Consider the following 26385-nt stretch of genomic DNA (forward strand, 5'->3'; position numbering starts at 1 on the left):
TCCAGACAAAGAAAGAAAGAGAATTTTAATTAGCATTGTTACAGGCAATGCATTACATATGAACTGATCCTTCGAGTGTACAACCCCAACCAAGCTGTAAGCAGATAAATCAGTAGAGTGAAATCTATATTGTACACAACTGCAGAAACAGGATCACCCTGAACTTCAAACAGAAGACTGAAAATCACTTTACAAAAAAGTAAATAAAAATAACAACCATTTTTATATTTAAAAAAGTGCCAGTTCTTAAGTGGCAGAGCATCAAAAATACCAAAGATATGCCCAATTAATTTTGTAATGCTTGAATGATGAATGGTTCATTCCCTGTACGGGCCAGCCTGTCCTGGTTTTCAAAGCTTAATTTAAGCATTTCATACTTTCAACTTTTGGAGTACTTTTAAGTTTTTATTTTTCTACATAACAATTAGCTAACTTTAATCAATTATAAGTGTGTTAAGACCAAAGATTTTTCCCTTTGTAAGGCTTAAATCTGAATATAGTAAAGAATGAAGAAACCAAAACGCCAGAATCTTAAAAAGTCAAATGATAGTGGAACCAGTGCCAATTTAGAAAAGCACTCTTACCCTTACCTTAGAGTTCTACTTTGGTAAATATTAATATTTAACCAGTTAGCAAAACATTTAACCAAGTTAGCAAAATTAACACCATCATTTCAATCGTTACTCTTCTGTGCATAGTAAATGTTGCGAGATGAACTTCACATTTGATAAAGCAGACTTGAAAAACAGTTTGCAAGAAAGTATGCCTCCCTTTCAATACCAATTTAAGCTCAGGGAAAATGAATATAGACCCCTTGCAACTGCTGTTGATCTATGGTGGTGGTGGTGGTGGTGGTGGTGGTGGAGAGCAAGGAGGAATGCTAAATCGTCTGATATCCAGCATGACTTCTCTTCCTGCCAATGAGATAAGCAATCAGGACAATGAGGACAAGCCCTGCGAGGGCGCCACCCACAGCAATGGGAATTAGCATGTTATTTTCATCCAGCTGACATTCTTCCACTGAAAAGAAAAACAAGAATCCATCACATAGTCACATTTGTTGTCACCATAAGATCTTAGGACCTTCTATGTAGGTCTATCCCTCGTTCTCAACTTCTTCTCACACCCCAGCAGGGGAAAGAAAATTAAACTGAAGTGGGTGATCTCTGCATGGCTATGAATTATGGCAGGGTATCTACCCACACATAGAAAAGCCACCACTCAGCTGTCGACCTGCTCAGCTGTGCAGCACACAGGGCCTTAAGGCCCTTGGAGCACTAAATGTATCAGAAAGACATCTTCATACATATTCAACTTTTACAGAGAGAAGAGCCACAACTATTTCATAAAATGACAATGTTTTTCATAAAATGGTGTCATGTGTCCACATGTGAAAGATATCCTGGGCCTTTCTAAAGCAAGGTAACACAGGAAGGGGAATTTTCTCTAAAAAAAATCTCAGATTGGGAAAAGGAATCAGTTCTTTGTAGAGAAATAGGGAACCTCCACCCCCACCCATATTCCCAATATAGAAGCTCTTACATATCCACAATAGAACAGGATGTCAGTACTGTAAAAGTCTTAAATGCTTCAATTCCAACTACCACTGTAAACATCAAAATCAGATGCTACTTACCAGACCCAAACTTATCCCCTTCAAACTTGAAAGCCTGGACCCATACTTTGAATATGTTGACGGAAAATGCCTTCGTGACTTGAACGTTTTCCTCAGCATTACACTTATATGAATTTCCAATAGTGGCTTGAAGTGCTCTCAGTGAGTCATTGCCAGCTTTAAAAGTGGGTTCTGTGAATTGAAGCAATCTAGTTATTCTGGGAAATCTTGGTGGTGGTAGTGGTGAGGATATAGTTACATGAATTGTAGAAATATTACCTCTGGCATCAGGAAGCATTGTATTTAATTGGATTCCTTGTAGGAAAAACCGGCTAGAACTTGCATTCTTAAAGAGAAAAAAACAATTCTTAATCACACTTAGATTCAAACTTTTATTGTCAAACTTGAAAGGTTACTGGTAATAAACTAACCTCCCCATATTTCTAGCTTTGGAATGAAATTATAAAATATTCTGTCTATACAAGGTATCATACAAATCTGGAGAACACACAAATTTTGACTAGTTCTTTCCGGAACCTTTTAACAGAATCATTAAGATTCTCTGCTAGGGAGTGGATGTGGGCCGAACAGTTGGGCACCTGCCTGCCACAGGGAGGTCCTGGGTTTAGTTCCCGGTGCCTCCTAAAGACAATGAGCAGACATAGCAAGCAGATAAGACAAGGGAGGGGAAACGGACTTGGCGCAGTGGTTAGGGTGTCCATCTACTACATGGGAGGTCCACGGTTCAAACCCCGGGCCTCCTTGACCCGTGTGGAGCTGGCCCACGCGCAGTGCTGATGTGCGCAAGGAGTGCCCTGCCATGCAGGGGTGACCCCCACGTAGGGGAGCCCCACGCGCAAGGAGTGCGCCCCATAAGGAGAGCCGCCCAGCACGAAAGAAAGTGCAGCCTGCCGAGGAATGGCGCCGCCCACACTTCCCCTGCCGCTGACAACAACAGAAGCGGACAAAGAAACAAGACGCAGCAAACAGACACAGAGAACAGACTCCCGGGGGAGGGGGCGGAATTAAATAAATAAATAAATCTTAAAAAAAAAAAAAAAAAAGACAAGGGAGCCATCTTGGGGGGGGGATGCGGTAAGAGGGGGACTGAGGAAGCCATATTCTAAAATTAAACTTTTTCTTAATGGTACAGGGAAGCATCATAGGAATGCTAAAATTTATTATGAGAAACCCAACTATCTATCAGTTTATATACATAATATATAACAAAAATTTTTATAAGTGGCATTTATATTTTTTATATATTATTTTGCAACTTTATGTAATTCTTCCCAGGAGGTGTAAAGAAAAGAAGGTACAGGGCAAGGAAAAAGCTATTGCTAGGTCAAAGGAGCTAAGGATTATACTTCAGGTGCTAACAGTGGCTGCCTGGTACAGAGAAGGCGCTTGTTAAATGCTTGTGGAATAAATGAATGATGGCATTTGTTAACAGGAAAAAAAAAGAGGAACCAAAATGATCTTCAAAATAGGGAAATAAAAAAAGCACAAAGACTCCATATTCTTAAGGCAGAGCTATACATTTTAGGACCCTATGGCTTATTTTCACCCTGGCTATGCACAACGGCAAGGCAGTCTGCTGTCAGGCTCAGCTGCCGCCACCATGCTGCAGCCTTGGCTTGCTAAGTGAACAAACAGGGGTCCTGCTGAGTACTATGACAAGTACACGAAAAAACAAGTAGTAAGGCATAAACTACAGTAAAATGTATGTTAGGAAACTAAGGCCAAGTTATGCCAAAATCTTCAGTGTTAAAAAACAAACAGATCCTCACCATTCCAAAACTGAAGACAAGTAAAGTGACATTTTCACTTCGGAGTTCCAGAGTCACTACGTGAGAGTTACAGCTCCCATTAATAGTGGTCTTATTTGGGTTGATATTGAATATTCTTGTCGCAATCTAAACAAGAAAGGCAAAGAGGTTACCATTCCATTTTATGCCTTGGGTCCTTCACACACTTGAAAATAACAAAAACAATCCTAAAACAATAACTTCAAGCCACATTTAACAAAAACCAAAAGGAAAACATGGTAAGTTTATACTACAGATTTCTGGATTTCAAAACATTTTCCCTCTCCTACTTCTAAATGCTACTTTCAGAATGATTAGTACCTGTGTGAAGTATAAATCCCAGTACTCTTCCCAACCCTCTTACCTTCACAATCACAAACTTCAAAATTCATAGATCCCCAGACTTCAGCACCATTAAGGGAGAAAATTTTATTTCAAAAGAAAAATTTAACACTTAAATGTGTGAGTGAAAAAAGCTTGAGCAAAATTTAATGGTCTGTATAAAGGTCAACAAAATTTTTCTGTAAAGTGCCAAATAAAGACTTTCAGCTTTGCAGACCATATGATCATCTGTCGTGACTACTCAACTACTGCTTTAGAGGAAAGCAGCCTACTAGGTAAATGAATAGGTATGGCTGTGTTCCAATAAAGTTTATTTACAAAAACAGGCACAATGTTTTTCTATGATTCATATTCCATAAGGCTGTTAATTATGAAGGCAAGTTTCTGATACTGACATAGTATGCACTCTCTAATGTACAAAAAGAAAATGCCCCAAAAATGATTCTTTACATACCGTGTTATCCTTTTTCTCATAGGTGATGTTCAGCTGTAACCCCATGTTTGCAAGCAGGCAGGTTCCATTTGTGCCACTCACATTGTATTTATGCACAGATGGACTTTCTGGCACTGGAGAAGGTGAAGGGCTCGTAGGCTTTGGACCTGGAGGTGCTGTTGTTGGGGAAGGTATATCTTGTCTACAGCGTGTCTCTGGAGGAAGAGTGGAAATGAGTCACTTTGGTCACCAAGGGAAATTCAAGGTCTAGATTTCTTATAACCATCAGTGCTTAAAACTGGATCCCAACTCAGAACTTAAAATTCAAGTCCCTTTTGAACTTACTGTACACGCCAGCAGGCATTCTCAAAAAAATAACCTGAGTGACTAGTTTCTCAATTCTCCTGAGGATGTTACATGGCGAAAACCTTTCTAGCTGTATAGGACAAAAGTTAAATCATTATAGATAATGGATGCCTCAAGCCATTAGGGCCAATGTCCCTCAAAACCATTTGAGCAAGGGCAGCAGAGTAGCACAGAGAATTTTTCATGCTCTGTCAATTTTCTGGTCTTCAAATTTCCATAGTCAAACAACTTTTTCACTTTTTAAAAACAAGTCAATTTTATTGATACATATTAATAAAGCAGTCATACAACAACTTTAATCAGAGATTCTTCCTTATCTCATCCTCCATGCAAGTTTAAGCCCATAGTACCACCTGTTACCTCTGTGCCTAACAGTATTCATTTTATCCTTTTGCATGTCAAACCTTATTTTGGAGGTCCAGAAGAATACTTTTACTCATGAAGGAACGAAAATAGGAAAGGCCATGCTGTTTGAATAGTCAGCCAATACATATACCGTGCAAATGATGACACAATTCAGTTAAATATCTTTTGAGTTCCTATTATGTACCTGGAAATGTGCTAGAAATAACTGCTTGAAGAACAAAAAGACTCGAGCTCATGGATATTAGTCTAGTAGCAGAAACAGATATTAAACACACAAACATACTAGAGTGTTAGGAAGACTAGGATGCTTTGATGGAGAACAGCTGAGGAGGTCGTAAGGTAAGATGGGGGTTGTCAGGCAGGCCTGTTGTGGACATATCTGAGCTGAGATTAGAGAGGAACAAGCATCAGCCAGTTGTGTGGGGTTTTTATTTGGGGCAGGGAATGGTAAGTGTACGGACAAGTATTCCAGTTTATGGGGAATGCACAATATGTCAGTTTGTGAAAACCCTGAGATAAGAGAGAACATGGTTCAATCTGGGAACTAAAGGAAACTCCTGCTGTGGTCTGCAGAAAGAGGCCACAGCTTGGGACATGAGGAATTTGAATTTTAATCTCAGAATTTTACTTGTCCACAAATATTGTTAACAAAAATTTACATTCAAAATAATGCCAAAAGATCCTAAAGCAGGAAAAAAATGGAACATTTTCTATAGGAACAAACAGGATAGTTACATACCTTTTATGGACAGATTATAACTAATGTTCTAAAAAACCAAATTTATGGCATCATTAACATCAAAATTAGGTTCTTTCTTTTACCATCTTGTTTCTGAGGATAATATTTATTCAATTTCTATGCAAACATGTCCTTCTAGGTTAAGCAGTATGAAGCCTTCTGGTTAAAAATACCCTCTGTGGCAGGAAAGACCATCAGGAATTTATTATGTGTAACTTTACTGATATTTTTATTTCTCACCCAAAACTACAAATGAAGCTTTCATTTTGACTCTTTTTCAATTGTCAATTCCCACCTTCATGTTCTATCAACTTGGGAGAGAAAAGAGACAGGGAAACTTAAACCCACTACTGGAACATATTTGATATTTAACATACTTTCTGAAAAGGTCAACTTGTGGAAGACATTTTCACACAATCTAATTTTATAAAGTAAAATCCCTTTCTAGACATAATATAGTATGAAAAAATTAAATAAGACCATAAGTGAATTTTGACTTTTGGTTAACAGTGGGATGGCAAATTGGAAGGCTTATATATAGCACAGTAAAAAATGAATATGGTTAATAGTGCATACATAAGAGTTTTTTTTTCTGAGACAGAACAAATGTACATTAAAGTATTATGTTAAAATCAGTGAAATCTGGGCAAAAGTACAATCAAAGCAAACCATGGACAGTTATAGTAATTAATAATCTTCCATCAATAGGAAAAAAAGAAAATATGCTAAGTGAAAGAAGCTAGACAAAGGTACCTACATATTGTTTGACTCCATCACTACAAAATAATACAAATAAACTAGAGAGACGGAAATAGATTAGCAGTTATGTATGGCAGAGGAAGGATAGAAAAATTGAGAGGTGACTAGTAAGGGACAGAGTTTTTTGTTGTTTATTATTATGATTACTTTTTAGAGTAATAAAAATGCTCTGATATTGGTTGAAGTAATGAATGTACAACTCTGTGATTATACCAAATGCCACTGACTGTATACTCTGGATGGATTTAATGTTTATGAGTATGTTTCAATAAAATTTATTATAAACAAAACAAAAAAAAATTGGAAGGCCTGAGTCATTGAATGGAAGCCTTAACCTATGATATGCTGACAAACACTGTTTATATCTTAACCCTTGAACTAAGCTGAAAGTTCAAGTTCTAGCTATACTTGAAAAAAGAGCTTCAACCATTACTTTATAAATTGTTACAGAACACAGCATGATTAAATGGGCAAAAGTTAAATGTGTAAAACCAAATCAAAAGAAAAAAGACCAGTCTCCAAATTCTGGTCTAAATGGCCATATGACATACATTTAAGAAGTGTAACCTACACTAATCTGAAAATTGTTTTTTAATGTATGACCCATCCAGTACACTCATTTTCCTTAACAAACTATTAGACCTAACCACAAGTCAGAGAAATTTGCTATCTTAGAAATGTTTGAAGAAAATGCTTTCTTCTTCCTATCTAAATTATAAGTGCAAAATTCACATCTTTTAACAAAATATTTCTTCTTTCCTTAAACAAATATTCAAGCACCTACTACACACAATCTAGGAGCTATTCACAAATAAGATGTACTGAAGTAACCCATGGTGGGAGGTGCTGTCACAGAAGGCCTCTGAGGAGACAAGGGGACCTAGGGATAACTACATGGTTACTCTTAATTTCTTTGACAAAGAAAATAATGGGAGGGAAGGATGCGGTGCCAGACTGCTTATTCTGAAGTGTGCTCCACTGGCCTGAAATATCTCCTGCATGTTTCAATGAAGAAGAGTCTCAAATGCAAAGAGATGTCCTGATTCCTTCGATTTAAACTAGACTCGGATTAAGATTCTGGTTCCTAAGGAACAAAAAAAAACAACACTGCCAAATTGGATAGGAAGTGAGATTTATTAACTATATTTAAAAGCAGTTTCTATTTCTAGCTGATGGTCATAGAAGAGTCCCATCATTCATTTAGCAAATACCCATATACCAAACATTAAAGATAAAGAAGTTGAATAAATTACAATCCTTGCTTTAAAACAAGATACCACTATATATGCTTTCTCTGGAAAATAAAATCTTAGCCCTTTAAGTGTGGAAATGCCTGGAATGGGTCACCTAGTTTAGCACTTCTTAAAGACACAATGCCCAGCTGTTAAAATCCAGATGCCTGGGCTGGATACCTCACCCCAAACATGCTAAGCCAGAATCAGCTTGGGGCTAGGAATTTAACCCTAATGCCCACTAAAGTTTGAGACCCACTCATCTAGTTTATCCTCCAGCCTTAAGCCAGAACTATACTTACACCATTCCAGAAAGATAATCATCTACCATACTCTTAAAGACCTTTGGGAAAGAAGATATCTGTTTTCTTTTGAGTTTATTTTCAACTAACAAAACTGACAGGACAGTTCAATCTAGATCTTTTGATATGTGCTTTATTTTGTTTTAAAATAAAATCTGTTAAGTCCCCAGATTTTTAAAGATAAGATAATATATTGAGACAAGATGAAGGTGGGCTTTCTTGTAAAGGATGTATTCATTCATTTATTGAGAATCCATTATGTAGAGAACAGACTAGAAGTATGTTGGGGGTTAAGTTATATACCCCAGAGAAAAAATTCTTTATCTTAATCCACTCCTGTGCATATGAACCCATTAAATAGAGCCTCTCGTGATGTTATTTTTAGTTAAGGTGTGGCCAACTGAATCAGTATGGGCTTTAATCTGGGTTACTGGAGTCCTTTATAAATAGAATAAAATTCAGAGAGAGAGAAGCCATGGGGAGCAGCCAGAAACAAAGTCAATGGAATCTGGAAGAGAAAGAAGACACCACCATGTGCTTTCCCGCATGACAGAGAAACCAAGGATCCCCAAAGATTGCCAGCCAGAAGACACTGAACCCGGGAGGAAGCCTGCCTTCTAGCCTCTGAAACTAAGCCAATAAATCCTGCTGTTAAGCCAATCCATTGCATGGTATTTATTTTAACAGTTGGAAAATTAAGAGTATATAAAAATATATTTAATATATTTGATATAGGATCCTTTCCCTCAAAACGTTATCAATTTAATTGACCAAAAAAAAGTTAAAAAGCATCTAACCAAGAAAATGAAATTGGCACAACAAAAAGAGACGAAGATATAGCTCAAATTTAATATAAATAAAAATTTTTTTTCAACAATATATGCTGTCACGGTAGTTATTTGGTCAGTTATTTCCATTTTTGTTTAGGGAAACTACTGGTCTCTTTAATTGTAAAGTAACAATACCAACCACTGTCAAAAAACAAAAGAACTAATTAAGACATGAAGAATAGTAGTATAATAAAACTTGGGCTACCTAAAACCTTCAAAAAATTAAGACTGTGAAAAGTTAAGTATATTGGCTAGGTGAGCCATTTTAGATGAGTCAAACAGAACATGCTAACGAATAAGCTTTAAAAAATTATTCAGAATATATCTATTCTAGTCTATTCTATTGGGTTTGCTGAGATATATTACTGTATTTAAGATCTTTGAGATTTGGAGACCTTATTTAGACCTTGTTTTTCTTTTCACCTTCAGTCCACCTATGGTGGCTGGCCCTCTAGAACATGCTCCTCATTGGTTCTACAGGATAGGCCATTAGAGAACCAAATTCCCTAAGATTACATGCAAGAAAGAATAGGTTCTATGAGAAGTGGGAATGGATCAGCTCTCAAGAAAAGGCAGCACGCACAAACTTAAGCAAAAGAACCTTTAAAAGTCTTTTGTCAGTTCAGACTTGTTTTTTGGTCTCTTCCTGTTTCTTAACAGGAAAGCTCCAGATTGATAAGGAATTACTGTAAAGGATGTAACTATAAATAATGAGAAGATTTCCAGAAATCCCATGGGGACTCCTTCCTTTCTAGTAAGGAGTACACAGGACTTGTCTGTGATTTTATTCCATCCCCCATCACCTCTGATGAAAAGAGGAGTTGATGTGGATCAAGACACTTCTGAGAGCTCTGCAGTCACACCTCTGGATAACCAAAACACAAAGTCAGTATCCTCCGTCTTTTTATAGATATTCAGTATTGAGGTTGCCTCCTAACTTCTCCTACTACCCAGCAGAATGTACTGAACAGTGTTTTAGTGTCTTTCAAAAAGAAGCAGGATTTCTTTTCCAAAGTATATACATATTTACACAGGAAGATAGAACAAAATCAAATCAAGTTTTGATAAGAGGACTGCAACCATGGAAAAAGTACAGAGGTGGGGAGGATGGTCTTAGAGGATGGTAAGCACTTGTGATGAACAACTCTACTTAATACATTAGGATGACTACCCAAAATGAAGTTTCCAAATCTCAAGAGTACTGCGTATATGAGATCCAAGCGTGCCAAAACATTGGTAACACTGGCTTCCTCTGGGGAAGGGAACGGATGGTTGCGGCACAGGTGTGAGAAGAAAAACTTTACTTTTGTACCTTTTCAATTTGGAATCAGGTGAATATGTTCTCCACTGAAAAAATAAATTAGCTTTTAAAAACATAATAAGCATAGCTGTATTTGTTACATCTCCATTTTGTGGCTGCAAGTCACAGGGCTCTCAAAGCCCACCCACACCCCGCAATACAGCAGCACCTCACTTAAAGAGCAGCATACTCTATATCCAGGGGCAGGAAAAGGTAGGCCAGATAATTTTTATTCATCTTAAGAAGCCTTCAAAGCAAAAGGAAGGAAGCCATCACTTGACATGTATTTATGGTTACCAAACACCATGAGCTATATTCTACAACCACACTCAGGGCTCGCTTGTATAGTGAAATCATTGTATGAAATCAATAAACTTCATCTTTTATTTCCCAAGATTTTCTGAAAGATTTTGCTTTTTCCTTCTCTTTAGACCTAAGAGAGGACACTGACACAATTCAGATGTATTCTGCTGGGTATGAAACCCAGGGAATGTGGAGATTTATCACTTTAAACACTAATTGCTAAAATTTAACTTCTTACTCTAACTCCCACTCGACTATCCTGACTGGCCTGCCTAATGAAGTCATCTTTAGCACTGAATGAGGAGATCCATTTTACAGGATGAGTGTTTTGGACAGGCTGCTAGGTGGTCACTGGCTTCAAATCACACTAGTTATGCCTGCCTCAGTATGCAGGCCTATATTAAGTATTCTTCTCTTCCTGATGAAGCACATGCAATGCTTACCCATCCCTCCAGACTCAATGGGAAAAGAGGCAGCACACTGAAGAGCCAGAAAATTGTCAGACTCTTAGCACCGCTTACCACATCATCTTGGGTGAGTCTGTTCATTCATCTACAAGAAACGGATATCACCACATACCTCACAGGGCTCAACAAGCTTTTCCAAACGTAGTATTTGTAAAAGTACCTAATTCAATAAAGGTTAGTTTCTTTCCTTAAGTTCTATTTCTTAAAGTCTACTTGAATATTGTAACTGATTGTCATAGTATGAAAATTACCAATGATGACCAAAGGATCCCTTAAGGTTACTATCCCAACAGTCACTTCTGGGTCTTCAAGCAAGGTTGCTGAGAAATGTTGCAAATTGAAGGCCAGTCACATTAGATTGAAAGATGAGAGATGGCTATGCTATCTTCAAAATAAACTTTTATCACAGTGGAGAAGTTCACCCTGGTTTTCCAAAAGCTTACCCTAAGGCAATCATGTACTCTTTAGTCAAATGTTTTTTGTTTTTTGCCAAGAAGCAAGTTTTTATTTTGACACAGTTAACATACATGGCTCTCTTCCACAACTACTGTCAGAAAATGGTTAACAAATCTCATGCAAAGAAACATAGGAAAAAGGAAAATGGGAAAGCTGGAATTCATCTAATATGCTCATTTTAAGGTGGCTTGTCCATCTTTTCTGTGAACTGTCCCTTTAGCATAGTTCATTTCAGATAATTTTAATATCATGACCTTCTTCCTTGATTTTCATGCACAAGGTGCACTCACTAGGGTAAGTGGTCATGTCACTTCCACACACGGGGGTGTAGGCCCTAGGACATCCTGGTAATTTACACTGGTCACAGTCAGTCTGCCACAATGAGCTACATGCCTAAACCAGTGGATGCCGCAAGTCAGCAGACACTGCAGCCTGTGGGGAACAGATGTGGCTCAGGCCATCAGGCACCCGCCTCCAATGTGGAAGGTCCCAGGTTCAGTTCCTGGTGCCTCCTGGAGAAGACGAGCAAACAGTGAGCAGACAGACAAAAGAACCAATGATGTATAGTCTTCCTGCTCATCATACTGCGAAGCTGCTGAGACCAGAGAGTCCACAATGAGGGTTGCTGGTGCCACAAAACAGCCCTCCTCAGTGCTCCTGGACCGCAAGGCAGGCAGGGGGATCTGCCAATCAGTTTGTTTTTTTAAAAGTAATGTTTATTTTCATCAAAGTAATAAATTCACAATTTAAGGAATCAAAACTATAAGGCTTATGATGAAAAGCAGTGGCATCTTGCCCTATCCTTCCCATCCTCCTGTCCCCAGCTATGAAATGATATTCTTAAAATGCTATTTCTTTTATTCATAAACTTTGTGCATTATCTATTGATTTCCTATTATTGAAGATGAGAATTTAGACACCACTTCCCTGCCACACACGTCCCTTCCCCTTATAGCCCTCCCTTGTGTAGGTATACTGGCACACCCACATGCAGAGGCACACACATACACATGCACTTCTCTTCTTACTCTGTACATCACCTCTTTCGGAAAGTAGAGACATGGAGAAAAAAAGCAGCAGAGAGACAAAGCTCAAGAGGCTGAGAAATGATGTCCCGGAGGCAAAAGGCTAGAATCAGCAGAGCACAGAAAGAGGCGCCCTAAAGGCTGAGAGATCAGCCTGGAGGAGAGGGCAGAGTCAGGCCATATGCCTGATCGCCCACAGCTGGGCTCGAGAAGAGCAATTCGCTTGATTTCTTGATTTGGGCAGAACCTTCACTATGCCCTGCCATATGCCGGATCACTCACAGCTGACCTTCGGTGAAATAGTATCTTTGATGATACATTGATTTGGATATTTTCATAGCCTCAGAACTTTAAGCTTTTAACGTAATAAACTTCCCTTAGAGAAGCCACCCTATTTCTGGTGTATTGCTTCCAGCAGCCTTTAGCAAACAAAAACACTGGGCCAAGAAGTAAACACTTCTTTTTTTTTTTTTAAAGATTTCTCTCTCCACCTTTCCCTCCCCCCATTATCTGCTCCCTGTGTCCATTCACTGTGTGTTTTTCTGTGTTTCCTTGTATTCTTATCAGGCGGCTCTGGGAACTGATCCTGGGACCTTCCAGAGTGGGAGAGGTGATCATTCTCTTGTGCCACCTCAGTTTCCTGGTCTGTTGTGTGTCTTACTGTCTCTCCTCTGTGTCTCTTCTTGTTGCATCATCTTGCTGTGCCAGCTCTCCATGTAAGCCAGCACTCCTTGAGTGGGGCAGCACTCTGCGTGGGCCAGCCTGCCTTCACCAGGAGGCCCTGGGTATCGAAACTTGGACATTCCATATGGTAGACGGAGCCCAATTGCTTGAGCCACATCTGTTTCCCTAAAAACTTCTTGATGAGTCATAAAACTGTTTTCCACAGCAGCTGTACTATTTTTCATTTCCACCCGGAAGGCATTAGGATTCTAATTTCTCCACATCCTTGCCAATATTTTTAATATTCCCTTCTTATAATAATAGATCCTGGTGGGTGTGAAGTGGCATCTCATTGTGGTTTTGATTTGCATTTCCTATAATGGCTAATGATGTTGAGCATCTTTTCATGTGCTTACTGGCTACTTGTATATATTCTTTAGAAAAATGTCATTTCAAGTCCTTTGTCCATTTTTAAATCAAGGTTGTATGTCTTTTTAGTGTTGAGTTGTAGAAGTTCTTTATATATTTTGAATATTAAACCCTTATCAGAAATATAATTTGCAGCTATTTTCTTCCATTCTGTAGGTTGTCTTTTCATTTTCTTGATCATGTCCTGCAATGCACAAATTTTTTATTTTGATGAGGTCCAATTTATGTAGTGTCTTGTTTTGGCTTGTTCTTTTGGTGTAGACATTCCATCACACTTGCCATATTCTAGTTTTAGAAGCAAGTCACTAGGTCTAGTTCACTCTCAAGGGGTAAACATCAGGAGGTAGGGATCAATGGGGCCATCTTAGAACGCTGTCTACAAGAGAAAACTCTTGATAGAAAGCCTGTCTCATTAAATAGTACATATGGTAATAGAATAAAAAAATTTAAAAGAAGAAATCCATGAAACTGCATTACATAAACAGAGAAACCTAAATCAACCCATGGACTTTAATTAATAGTACAAATATAAAAATATGCAATCATCAATTGTAACAAATATTCGACACCAATGCAAGGTGTTAATAATAAGGTGGTATACAGGAATCTTGTATTTTATGTATGATTATTCCATAAACCCACATCATCTCTAATAAAAGGAAAAAAATGGCTTCAGTCTCCCTGGAATAGTAAAGTTTTACTTCTCAAATCTCATTGTGTATACAAACCACCTGGAGTTCTTGTAAACATGCAGATTCTAATTCAGTAGTCTAGGGTGGAGAGATTCTGCATTTGTTACTGGCCTCCAGGAGCTGCCCATGTTGCTGGTCCAGGACCACATTTTGAATTGTGAGATAGTCGATAAGGTCTGTTCTAAGGAAATTACATGAGGCGCCTCTTCTAAGACTTGAAATGGGTTTTCACTTCCATTCTTCCTGGTGGTATCCTCTTTTATGACTTCTTTTCTGCTTTCAAGACTGTTCTTATTAGCCACATTTTACAGGAGAGGGCAGCAAGGGCATTTCCAGGACCACTGGGACAGGGTAGGCTGCACTGTGGTGTTCCCATTACCCCCAGGGTCTCCCTGTGCCTGCTGCCTTCCTCTATAAATTACCTTTTTTAATCCTAAAAACCACTTAAGACAGGTTATTATTCTTATTTCAGAAGTGAAGAAAAAGAAGGGTTAACTGGATTGCCTAAGATCACAAAGCGAATAAGTGGCTTGATCATCTATCTGCTTCCAGAGCCCCTACTCTTAGCCACTAGACTAGCCCTAGATAAAGTATGTATTACTGGCTGAATTAATAGATATGCCCTCTAGTGGTGACCACCTGATCAGAAAGGAATGTTCCACCTGTCCCTAGACTTGACTGAGCTGGGACCAAAACAAGACTAGTGTCTTTGTGTAAAGATAACTGGCTTGAACTGAAAGAGATCCTGTGACCCTAATCTCATTAGCCTTATAACAAGAGTAATACAGAGAAGGTTCCAATTGCTTTGCCCTTTTACCCTTTTTTAATCAAGACGTATCCATCCTCATCTGTTAGAGGTCACCTTCTCTAAAAAGAGAAAAAAAAGGTTTGGTGGATTATTCTTCAAAGATGCAAAGTACACTATCAAGTGACCCTGGATGGATAAATGCTTATTTAACATACATTTCTTTCAGTATATAAAGACAGTAGTTTTTTTAAACAAACAGCACCAATGGGTCAAATAATAACATCTTACCTTCCTTGCTGAAGTTATTACTTGAAAGGTATGCCTGGATGGTTGTATCATGGAGTATAATTGTTACGTTATTCATGTGTATCTGGTTGCTGCTGACACATCTGTATTTTTTATCTATGTCTGCCTTGATGTCAGTTATGGATTCCACAGTCTTGATATCTATATTTTAAAAATCATGATTTTGAACCTGCAGTACTTAAAAGTAATTTTAGATAAACACACACCCCCCACCTCCCAATTTTCTATCTCCGTATAATTGGTCAATTCTGGTTCTTACCTCTGGTGCTTGCATTGGGGAAAATATCTGTGTCTGATAAGTTATACTCAAAACTTAGCAGGTGGACACTGTAACGAGTTGCATTCCTTGTGAAATTTAGGGTCAATGTATGTCCTTTTCCAAAAGCAATCTTTAGAACAGGGTCAGAAGTATTCTCTTTACCACAAGTGCTGCTATTTAGTACTTCTGCTTTAGATGGCAAGTCAAAGGTCACATTCTAGACAAACACAATTACCAAAAAAACTCATTTAGACTGTAGCTTATTAATGGAATTCAAAAATATGAAAAGAAAGATACCTTCTGTAAGTCTGATATAAACTGAGACCTTAGTTTCATCTCAAATGTCACTGCTAAGGTATTTATTTTATAATGTAAACATAAAAACACTCAAAAATGTCAGTATTACATGTCAGTAACAGATTAAAATAATTTCAAATTTAAGACATTTTTAATTATCCATATTATAAAAAATTCTCCTTCCACTAATTTGTAACAATTAAAACTAAAGTTGTCTTGGTTAATTGAAATAATCCATATTTGGCTTCAAAATGAATTTCATGTTTATATTTGAAAAAAGCTATTTGTTTAATGAAAGTTTTGTTTAAGACTATTTCTAAACAAAGAAAGAGGATTTTTATTTGTTTACTATTATAAGCAATAGAAAAATTGGATAACAACTTAATGTCCATCAAAATGAAAACGGACTGGTTAAATGAATTATGGTTAAACCATATACTAAGGCAAGACCTTAAAAAAAAATGACAGAGTTGAGACATGACATATTATGAGTTAACAAAGATATGTTTTGTAAAATAGTAAAGCACATAAGAATAATTTATGATACCATTTATGTAACATAATATATAACAAGAGGATGCTTAAAAAATCTAACCGTATCTAAATGAAATAAAAATTTAAAAGTGCTTAGATAAGTCTTTAAAATTTGAGAATTATGAAACAAAAGCCTTTCAGGTTTTTTTCTACCTTAATAGAGACCACATTTTAGAAGACATATCTAAATTAATAAGGCTTGAGGGGTTAGCACAAAGTTCAGCTTCAAAGGAACTATTTATCTTTCTAGCAATCCTGGCTCTAACTGCTCTTTGAGTAATAGTAAAAAGATATGATGCTGTCAATATGGACATGGAAAAAGAAAAATGATAGTTTCAACAAAGAACTGAAAATAAAATTTGGTTCAAGGATATATATTTGAAGAGTAAATATTAAGAATGAGCATGTGAAATGCTCACTAAGAGGTAATTAACATATGAAGATATATGAACAAAAACATATTTGTTATAAATCTAGGAAATGCACAAAATTTAAACAAAATAACTAATACAAGAAACATTTTGATCAAATGAGTACAGTGCTTTCAATACTTTACATCAAATAACTTTATATACATTTCCTGGAGAGTAATGAACTATCTAAAATATATTCATCTGATCAAAAAAGCTATATTTACAAAGCTGTCAATGGGATTAAAAAGAATGTAAAAAAAACTACCAACAAGGGAGTGGCTTAACAAATTATGAGTAACACAATGAAGTATTACTCTGTGGTTATAAAAACTAATTATGAAGAGAGCTGGGAAAATATTCGTGATAAAATAGTGAAAGCAGAACACAAAATGGTTTGTCTATTATGGCAGCTACAGTATATAAAATAGCACATTACTGACTGGCATAGGAGAAAACAGTATCCATGAAAAGAACTATTTAAAGGTGGGATTATTTTTCAAAGATTTATTTAAAATTTAAAATAATCTTTACACACACATAAGCATGTGAATGACCCCAGTATTTCTTACCTTGGAACCACTCTTAGTATCATAATTCATCAAGAAGGCAGCTGAGAAGTCAGCCATTATGCAAGCTGTGCCGTTGCCATTTTTCACAACGAACAATGAAGACGCACCATGCACGAAGCCTGCTAATTCAAGGAAAGACAAAAATACTCAAATAACCAACTTTTAAAAAATACACAACTGGGCATTTCAGTTTTTTACAGCTGTAAGCAATAATTTTATTAGAGATCCCATGTGCTTCTTATACCGCTGAAGAACTAGACAAGTGGATTATACAGGCTGGTTCACCTAGAACTTCTATCCCTTCCAAACACCAAGAAAATGACATCTATAAATACATCAGATCAGTTTGCCAACCTGGTATACATGCATTTAATGCTTTACACATCAGAATTTTTACCTGAAGCCACATATCAAATTTCTGGGTCAATACCAGCTTTATCTAGCTCCATGATTCTCAGATGATTTCACTGATTTGTGGGGCTTTTAAGGCACAACTCAAACCTGCTCACGTCAATCTAAAATAATATCCATCTTCTATAGAAGTCATTAGGTTCTATGGAAAAGCTTGTGAAATCTTTCATTGTGGTCTTAAACTGCTATTTAAAGTTCACTGTTTTTTACTTTTCATGGAGTGGTATTGTGGTAAGTAAAGTTCAAAAGCGCTCAAAGCTCTGAGCTCTTTTCCCAATTTCAGAAAGGTCCTCAAAAAATGGTGATTAGGGAAATGGACTTGGCCCAGTGGTTAGGGCGTCCGTCTACCACATGGGAGGTCCTCAGTTCAAACCCCGGGCCTCCTTGACCCATGTGGAGCTGGCCCATACGCAGTGCTGATGCGCGCAAGGAGTGCCGTTCCACGCAGGGATGTCCCCTGCGTAGGGGAGCCCCACGCGCAAGGAGTGCACCCCATAAGGAGAGCCGCCAGCGTGAAAGAAAGTGCAGCCTGCCCAAGAATGGCGCCGCCCACACGGAGAGCTGACACAAGAAGACAACAAAAAGAGACACAGATTCCCACACCGCTGACAACAACAGAAGCGGACAAAGAAACAAGACACAGCAAATAAACACAGAGAACAGACAACCGGGGTGGGGGGAAGGGGAGAGAAATAAATAAATATTTTTTAAAAATGGTGATTAAATTTATTTAACGTGAACTTAACTGTATAACCTTAGGCATATCCTGTAACTTCTCTAAATGGGACTGCCATAGTCAAAATGAATGGACAGAATAGACGTGCTTTTGGGTCTTTCCAGCTTTAACGTGACACTAGTATTTCCTCTTTAAGTTTTTTAAAGACCAGTACCATCTCTGCTTTCTACATGGCTCTGTAATCGAGATGTTTAATAGCAAATGTAATCTGATCACTACGGTAGAGAAGTTAGCTTTACAAACTAAATTTTTTCTTTCACAAACAAGCAAAACTAGGTTTTATTTGTTTGGCTAATTCTGAAAGCAAACATTAATTAGCTACCATTGTGTAGCACTATTCGCCTAGAAATGATGTGCCATCACTTGCCTTTACTGGTACACGTTAGTACATGCCCATCCTCCCCCACCCTCTTTTTGTTGTTGAGGTACTAGGGTAGGGGATTGAACCTGGGCCCTTGTTATGTGGGAAGCCGGCGTTCAACCACTGAGCCACACTGGCTCCCCTGAGCTGGACCTTTCATTTGTTCCCTTGCTGTTGTTTGTTTGCTTTTTCTGTTTTTGTTTCTAGAAGGCATGGGAACCAAACCCAGGACCTCCCATGTGGGAAGCAGGTACTCAATGGCTTTAGCCACGTCCATTCCTAATGCATGCCCTTTTAGTGAACATTTATATATCTGTGGACTCATTTGATACTGTAAGTGTAAATATGACTTAAACACTCTTTGAGGGAAGCATAATCAAAACAGAGGACAATAAATTAACTTTTATATTCTAAAATACTAGTCTTTGGGAAAGTAAATGCGCTCCAATGAACCCAACTCATTTTACCCTTGGGACTTTCACAAAATAAAATCTTCAGAGAAACTACTATTCAAACCTAAGCAAATAAGAGTATTATGAGAAATCCTACATATCTTCCTTTAAACCTTTAGAAAAGGAAATACCAAAATCTCTGTTCATAAAGAAAAGTTGCTACACAAGAATGAAGCAAACTATGGCTAACAAGGAAATCTACCTAGAGTGAAACTTTTTTGTGTTTTGTTTTACATTTGAAGCTCTTCTAAGTCTATCCCCTACAGTTTTCCCCTCACAATACTGGGGGCAAAATTACACTGAATTTCTAATTAATGAATATTCTATTTTTAGAATGCACAGAAAATTCCACAACTTGCTTTTAACACATTAGATGGTTTTTGTTTTGTTTTTGGAGGTATTGGGGATTGAACTACATCTGCCCCGCAATGAGAGTTGGTTTTTTCATTTGTTTTGTTTTGCTTTTAGGAGGTACCGGGGGTTGAACCCAGAACCTTGTACCTGGGAAACAGGCACTAAACCTCTTGAGCTACATCTGCTCTTCAAGAGGGTTCTTTTTTTTTTCTCCCAGACGCTTTTAAAAATAGAAAAATGATTCTAACTAATGTTTCTAAGGGATGGGGTAAGTGTGTAAAAGCTACAGAAAGAGATGCCAAGCAATGTAGAAGCAAGTGAGGTAGGCAGCAGAAGTAAAAATGGCTAAAAAGCATGGCTCTGAACCAGAGACCCAAAGGGAATCCTGAGCCAGAGCTCTCACTGTGTATATGTGAGTTATTGTCCCCTCTGTGCTTAGGTTTCTTTGGCCATGAGACACCACTTATGTGACGCTGCTGGGAAGAGTATTTGATAATACAAGTACACAGCAGAATGCCTCGCATGTGAGTAGCAAAGGTCAGCTCTTACTAAACCTCCCTCCCTTTCATAAAATAATTGTCTAAATCTTCCAAAAACATTTTAACTGACCCAAAGCACTTCATTAGGAAACATTTCACACTAAGTAACTTTTCAATCAAAAATTTTTTCATTTAGTAAATACACTGAGGGTCTGGATTTTAAAAGGAAAACAAGTATACTAAAACAAATTTAAAATAAGCTTTAGCAGCAACTGGATGGCCTATATTTATTCTGTAAAGTTTAGAAAATGTGAGTTATTTAAATAAGAACCTTACTCCCAGAAGTCTATTTTGGTCAAGAGAAAATGAATTAGAATAAAATATTTCAAGAGAAATGTATTTATGCTAATGGTTAGAAATTTGGGTTTTATAAAATTCCATAAAAACGGCAAGCCATAAAAATAAGTGGTCTTTCACTCAAATGTAACTGTGATTTCTCAAAGGGTGTTTATTCCTTCAAAATACCCCTACTTGTAGAAATTTCATTATCTGAAACAAGTGCAGCTGTGGGAAAAGGCATGTACTTTTGTATCAGATGACCTTAGATTCTAACTTGGCTTTGCCAACACTTAAATAGCTGGGTGATCTTCCCAATCTCTCATTTTGTTTGCACTTGGTAAAACAGAGATAAGAGCTGTGAGATCTCACAGAGTTGTTTAGAGCACTAAATAAAAAAATGCATGTAAAACATTTAGTACAAGGCATTGAGACTAGGGTTTTAATGTCAGCTATTATTAAAACATTAAGCTCAAAAAACCCCCACAAAACATTATGCTCTGTACAGGTGCAGATGACATCTATCAAGTTCACCATTTAATTCTCAGTGCCTGACACTGAAGTGTTGAGTAAGTATTTTATTTACCAAGGATATGTGATGTGCTTACTATATGCCAGGCATTTCTCTAAGCACTTTGCAATTATTAATTTAATTATCATAACAACTCCAATAGGTAGGCACTACTATGATTCCCTTTTACAGATGTTGGAAAGTGAGGCACAGAGAAGTTAAGTAACTTGCTTGAGGACATTCAACTACTAAGTAGTGGCAGAGGCAGAACTTGAACCTGGGACTGAGAATCTTTTGCCCTTGGAGTCAAACCCCAATGGGCTAGCTCCAGAGCAGTGCTCTGAACCACTCTAAAGTACTCAAGGATTTGCTGAACGAATAGTATGCTTTGAACTGTGAAATACTTGCTTTTGAAATGAGATTTACATATTTTGATAAAAGTTATACCCTAGTTTGTTTTGGCTTGATTTTTAAATCCAGTACTTTTCTTCTTAATCAGTGATGACCCTCTACGAAGATTTAAAGGAAGGAAGGAAAAAGACCAAGCCTCTATCTCAATGAATCACAACCTCTAGCAGCAAGGTACAAATATGTATATTTCTAAGAAGATGGGTTATGCATGTTTGGTGGCCATTTCTTCATATATTCACTGAGAACATACTATGTGTCAGACAGAAGCTGGACTGTAAGTGAGGGATATATTTGAAAAATGATGGGGAGCGGATGTGGCTCAAGCAGTTCAGCATGTCCTTCCCACATGGAAGGTCCCAGAGATTTGGTCCCTGGTGCCTCCTAAAAACAAGCAAGCAAACAAACGAGAAAAAAAACAACTCAGGAGCCAACTGCAGCTCCTATGTTGAGCACCAGGTCCCCACATATGAGGTCCCAGGTCAATCCCCAGTCCCAGTTGTTCAAAAAAAATTTTTTTGCAACACAACTGAATTAATGCTATATAGTAAAAGCAGGTATTATGAAAGCATTTACTGTAGAAGTCCTCTGGAAGCAAAGAGAAAGGTGAGACTCATACTGTGTAGGATGGGCTAACAATATAAATTCAAAATTACAGGACCACAGAAACATTTAGATCACAGATCTAATGAAGAATTTGGTCTTCGACCTGAATTCTGTCATCTACCTGAAAAACTCCCACAATCAAAGTAACAGTAATTAGTAAAACTTTGAAGAACATTTTGAAACAGAATGAAATCATCTAGTTAACATTAGAGGTTTACAGTCATGTTATGCAATTACCACCAATCTTGTCTATCAAAAATATAAGTTCCAGTTCTTCTTGTCTGTGCTTTCTTCCAAGAATCCAAATGCAAAAGAAGCTTTAATTAGTTCCCAGTTATTAACATAAAAGGAACTGGTAATTTAAAAGTCTGAAATTTTATTAAAAGGATTTTTTTAGGAAACTGTATATTAAAATTATTACATAGACCTAAATCCAAGTTTCTAAAAGACCTTTTTAAAGTTGCATTTTTAATTGAATATAAAACTTTAAAGATATAATGAAATGGGTATTTAAAAGCTAACTATTTATGAAGAGCTACTAAAGCAATCAACTAACAACAACAAAAGCAAAAGAAAAGGAAACTTTAGTAATAGGCCAAGACTAATTTACTAATTTCTCACCAATTCTGGAAACAAATGGTGTAATCCATTTATACACAGCCATTTTCAATTTAAAACATCTTAATATTAAAAGAGAAACATTTAAGGAACGTGCTATATAATTATTTTAAAGAAAACCTAACAGTGAACTGGTAGAATGCAACAAAGTTCCCAATGTAAATTCACCAAGTGGGGAATGGGTATAGCTCAGTAGTTGAGTGCCTGATTCTCATGTATGAGGTCCTGGGTTCAATCTCTGGTATCTCCTGAAAAATAATAATAATAAAATAAATGGGGGGAAGCCGACTTGGCCTAATGGATAGGGCGTCCACCTACCACATGGGAGGTCCACAGTTCAAACCCCGGGCCTCCTTGACCCGTGTGGAGCTCGCCCATGCACAGTACTGATACGCACAAGGAGTGCTGTGCCACGCAGAGGTGTCCCCCGCATAGGGGAGCCCCACGCGCAAGGAGTACGCCCCATAAGAAGAGCCACCCAGCGCTAAAGAAAGTGCAGCCTGCCCAAGAATGGCGCCGCACACACAGAGAGCTGACGCAACAAAAAGAAACACAGATTCCCGGTGCAGCTGATAAGGATAGAAGCAGTCACAGAAGAACACACAGCGAATGGACATTGAGAGCAGACAACTGGGGGGGGGGGGGGCGGGGAAGGGGAGAGAAATAAATAAAAACATAAATCTTGAAAAAAAAAAAAAAAAAAGGGAGCAGATGTGGTTAGTTTCCGGTGCCTCCTGAAAAAACCTAAAACAAATTAAAAAAAAAACCAACTCAGGGAAGCCAATGTGGCTTATGGTTGAGTGCTGGCTTCCCACATAAGAGGTCCCGGGTTCAATTCCCGGCTACCATACCTCAAAAAATTAAAATTAAAAAAATTGTAAAGTGGTTACACTTTTTTAAAAACTTATTTTAGGAAAGAAATTTTTTCTCCTCAGACCAATAATTTTCATTTTTAATGCTGACACATACTTTTCACAGAGACAAAACACTCAACAGCAACAAAGATGCTTACCTGGCTAAGAATATTTATATTTGAAAAACCTGATTTTATTTAAATGACGACATTATAGAAGTTTTCACTCACTAATGCATGTCTTCTTGGCTAAAAACCAAGGATGGGGCGAGGACATGGAATCACAAGAAATGGGAACACACAGACTATGTCTGAAAGTATTTCCGCCTTTGTGACTAAATTTATTTTAAATAAAATCCACCCTAAGAGAAAACCGAACACTTTTGATTTACATTATACAAGAATTATCTGCACACCAATCCCACTTCTCATGTTATCCACATGAATCAAGAAAATTCTTGGAAGAGACTAAGAAGTAGTTCTTTGAAAGAAAGGTTACACACACACACACACACACAGAGGTCATTCTCACCAAATTGTACAGTACAAAGACATGTACATGATGCTGCAGACTAATCATGATGAAAGAGTAATTATGATGAAAGTGGAAATTAGAACTCTCCATGATCCAATGACAGTACTCCTCCCATAATATACAACCAACCAGAGTAGAAATCCAATTTACATTTGCAGCTAAGTTCTAAAGGACTGCATTGGATGAATACCGTCACCTGGTTAACAGAGCAGGCACTGTGGAGAGCACGGATTAGGTATTCTGTACATTTCTGAGCTTGATGATCCTAATTCTCCCCATTTTGGGGACCAATAAACATGCTTTAGAGAATCATCTGGATGGAACTGAAGAAAATGAGGAAAGAGTGAATTATCAAGCCTAAATTCTTACTTTCCAACAGAAAAAGAAAGATATGTTACCTAAAGTAATAAACTATTGGCAATGACTATGCACAATACTCCAAACTACCACAATAGAAGGAAGTTATAGGTGTTTCTCTTCATTTTTAAGGTCAGTTTTAAATACAAGAAACAAAATATGAAAGCGTTCTGCTGCTTGAGAGCTTTTCTAATAAAAGAATAACGCAATTGTTTTGACATGACAAAACTTGTTTCAGCCACTCCTCACATAACTAATTACGCATGCTGGGTAAGGGTCACAGGTACTGAGCAAGGTTTCAAGTTTTCTACTGGAATAAGGTCATCCCTTGTGCCTATTCAGTTAAAATAGTTCATTTTACACAGCAAAACACAAAAAATTAAACCAAAATCCATTCAACCACAATAACAGAATTTTAGATAGAATGAGACAGGTATTTAAAGAATCCATGGGCAGGTATGTATAGGAGTGTGTATATAGATGTATATATTTAACTCACACAGTTGTCTTCTGTATCATCTTTCAGATGCTATATTATTAGGGGATGAGAGAAGGAAGGGTGAGAAAGAATGCCATTGAGAGAGTGAGGGCCACTGAACAGACTCAAAATGAAACCATATAATCGATACACATTTAAGAGATGGCATATATTCCTCTTCATTATTAGACCAGACAAAAGATAGTAAAATTTCTTAATAAAGAATTTATTTAGCATCTACTGCTTCTTAAAATTCCACAGATTGATCGGGAGCCACAATGCTTCCCAACGTGTTAATGGTCTCTTATTCTGGCTTAAAGGAACCGGCACACTCTACTGTGAAACAAGAACAATGCTCTTTAAATCTATTAGACATGAACACTGCCATTGTGAGTCTGAAGCCCAGTTGTACCTCTCATTTTGCCTGCCATGTAATCTGCTAAAACCTTAAAGATAATTTTGTATGATTTTAACATGGGCTTAAATTCAAAGTAACATAACTACACACATACGCACATTCATACCGTCCTCAAAGACGCGAAAGGCAGAAGGAGGAAATACCAACTCCAAAAGACGGGATCACTGCACCATCCTCTCTGTTTTCTACTGAATAAAATCTATGCTGTAAAAGAGCTCGATTTAGGTCACCTATCCAGGCAGCCTGAGAGACGACAGAGAGATAACTTCCTGCCATCTTAGCCTGCATAACCTCATCTAGATCTCCCTCGCTAAACTTGCCAAAAATTAAACTAATGAACCTCAGCTATGAAGAAGTTACCAAACCACAAAGCAACCGCGTATAAGTTTCGTTTCGATTTTAAAGACTCCAGGAAAAATGAATTCAGTGACTAAGTGGAAATATCGAACCTGAGAGCGGAACCCATGACCTGACCTACGATCTCCAGCCCTGAAGACACATCCCTCCCTCCTCCACTTTTCAGCACCTGGACTCCCAACTCCCAAAACCACCTGTCAGTGAGCTTCTACCTAGGAATCCCACGCCCTAAATTGCAAGCTCAGCCACCTCCCGGCAGAAGCCGCCGCCCCTGACCAGCAGAACTCGGCCATGAGCCAAACTTCACAGTACAGAGAGAACAAGTCCGGGGCAGGGAACGACCCACGGGACCCCAGACAGCCCGGCCGTCCCTGGTGGCACCGCGCAGCCCCTCGGGCTTCCCCTCCACCCGTAGGCCGCGGCTTCTCCGAGTCCGGGACGGCGGCGGCGCTCCCCAGAGCTGTCCCCGCTCCCCCGTCTTACCGAGCAGCAGCAGCAGCAGCAGCAGCAGCGGCCCCCTCCGAGTTCCGCCGGGGGCTGCCATGGGCGCGAGGGGGTGGGAGAGGCCGGTGCGTGAGGAGCCCAGCGGCGCGTGAGGGTCTCGAGGCGGTTGGCGGTTGGTGACCCGCACCCCCTGCAATCCGCCTAAACTCGAGAAGGGGAGATTAGACCAAAACGCGGAGAGACCGAGGGTCCGGGCGTGACGGGGACAGCAGCGTCCCAGCCCACTTCAGATGCCCGTGCCGCTCGGGATTCCGCAGGCCAGAAAAGAGACCCCGGCCGGCGGCTTTGGCCTATCATGTGACCGCCGCAGCGCGACCAGCCCCCACGCAGTCACGTGAGCCCCCCGCGGGGCCGGGGC

General features: G+C 38.4%; 1 protein-coding gene across 2 annotated transcripts; it reads right to left on the bottom strand.

The window, feature by feature from the left end:
- LAMP1 (lysosomal associated membrane protein 1) lies at positions 1–26385 on the bottom strand. Of its 2 annotated transcripts, none has more exons than XM_004450743.5 (9): positions 26007–26385; positions 17254–17375; positions 15441–15657; positions 15164–15322; positions 4220–4413; positions 3406–3531; positions 1895–1961; positions 1637–1807; positions 1–1020 (listed from the first exon to the last, which is right to left on the bottom strand). In XM_004450743.5, the coding sequence occupies exons 1-9, from the start codon at positions 26065–26067 to the stop codon at positions 881–883; spliced, it is 1257 nt and encodes a 418-aa protein (XP_004450800.1). In that variant the 5' UTR covers positions 26068–26385; the 3' UTR covers positions 1–880. The 2 variants fall into 2 exon arrangements, with proteins under 2 accessions (XP_004450800.1, XP_004450801.1); XM_004450744.5 differs by having other exon boundaries at positions 17254–17372; positions 26007–26363.

This window comes from Dasypus novemcinctus, chromosome 15 (genome assembly GCF_030445035.2).
Source record: "Dasypus novemcinctus isolate mDasNov1 chromosome 15, mDasNov1.1.hap2, whole genome shotgun sequence".
In the NCBI taxonomy this organism is placed as follows: domain Eukaryota; kingdom Metazoa; phylum Chordata; class Mammalia; order Cingulata; family Dasypodidae; genus Dasypus; species Dasypus novemcinctus.

What these genes read in the sequence shown, in the direction of transcription:
- LAMP1 (XM_004450743.5), bottom strand. Translation starts at nt 26,067, where the DNA reads ATGGCAGCCCCCGGCGGAACTCGGAGGGGGCCGCTGCTGCTGCTGCTG. An exon ending in CCCCAATGCAAGCACCAGAG is followed by an intron (nt 15,323 to 15,440) that starts GTAAGAACCAGA and finishes TTTAAAATATAG; the next exon opens with ATATCAAGACTGTGGAATCC. An exon ending in TTGTCTTCAGTTTTGGAATG is followed by an intron (nt 1,962 to 3,405) that starts GTGAGGATCTGT and finishes TTTCTCTTTAAG; the next exon opens with AATGCAAGTTCTAGCCGGTT.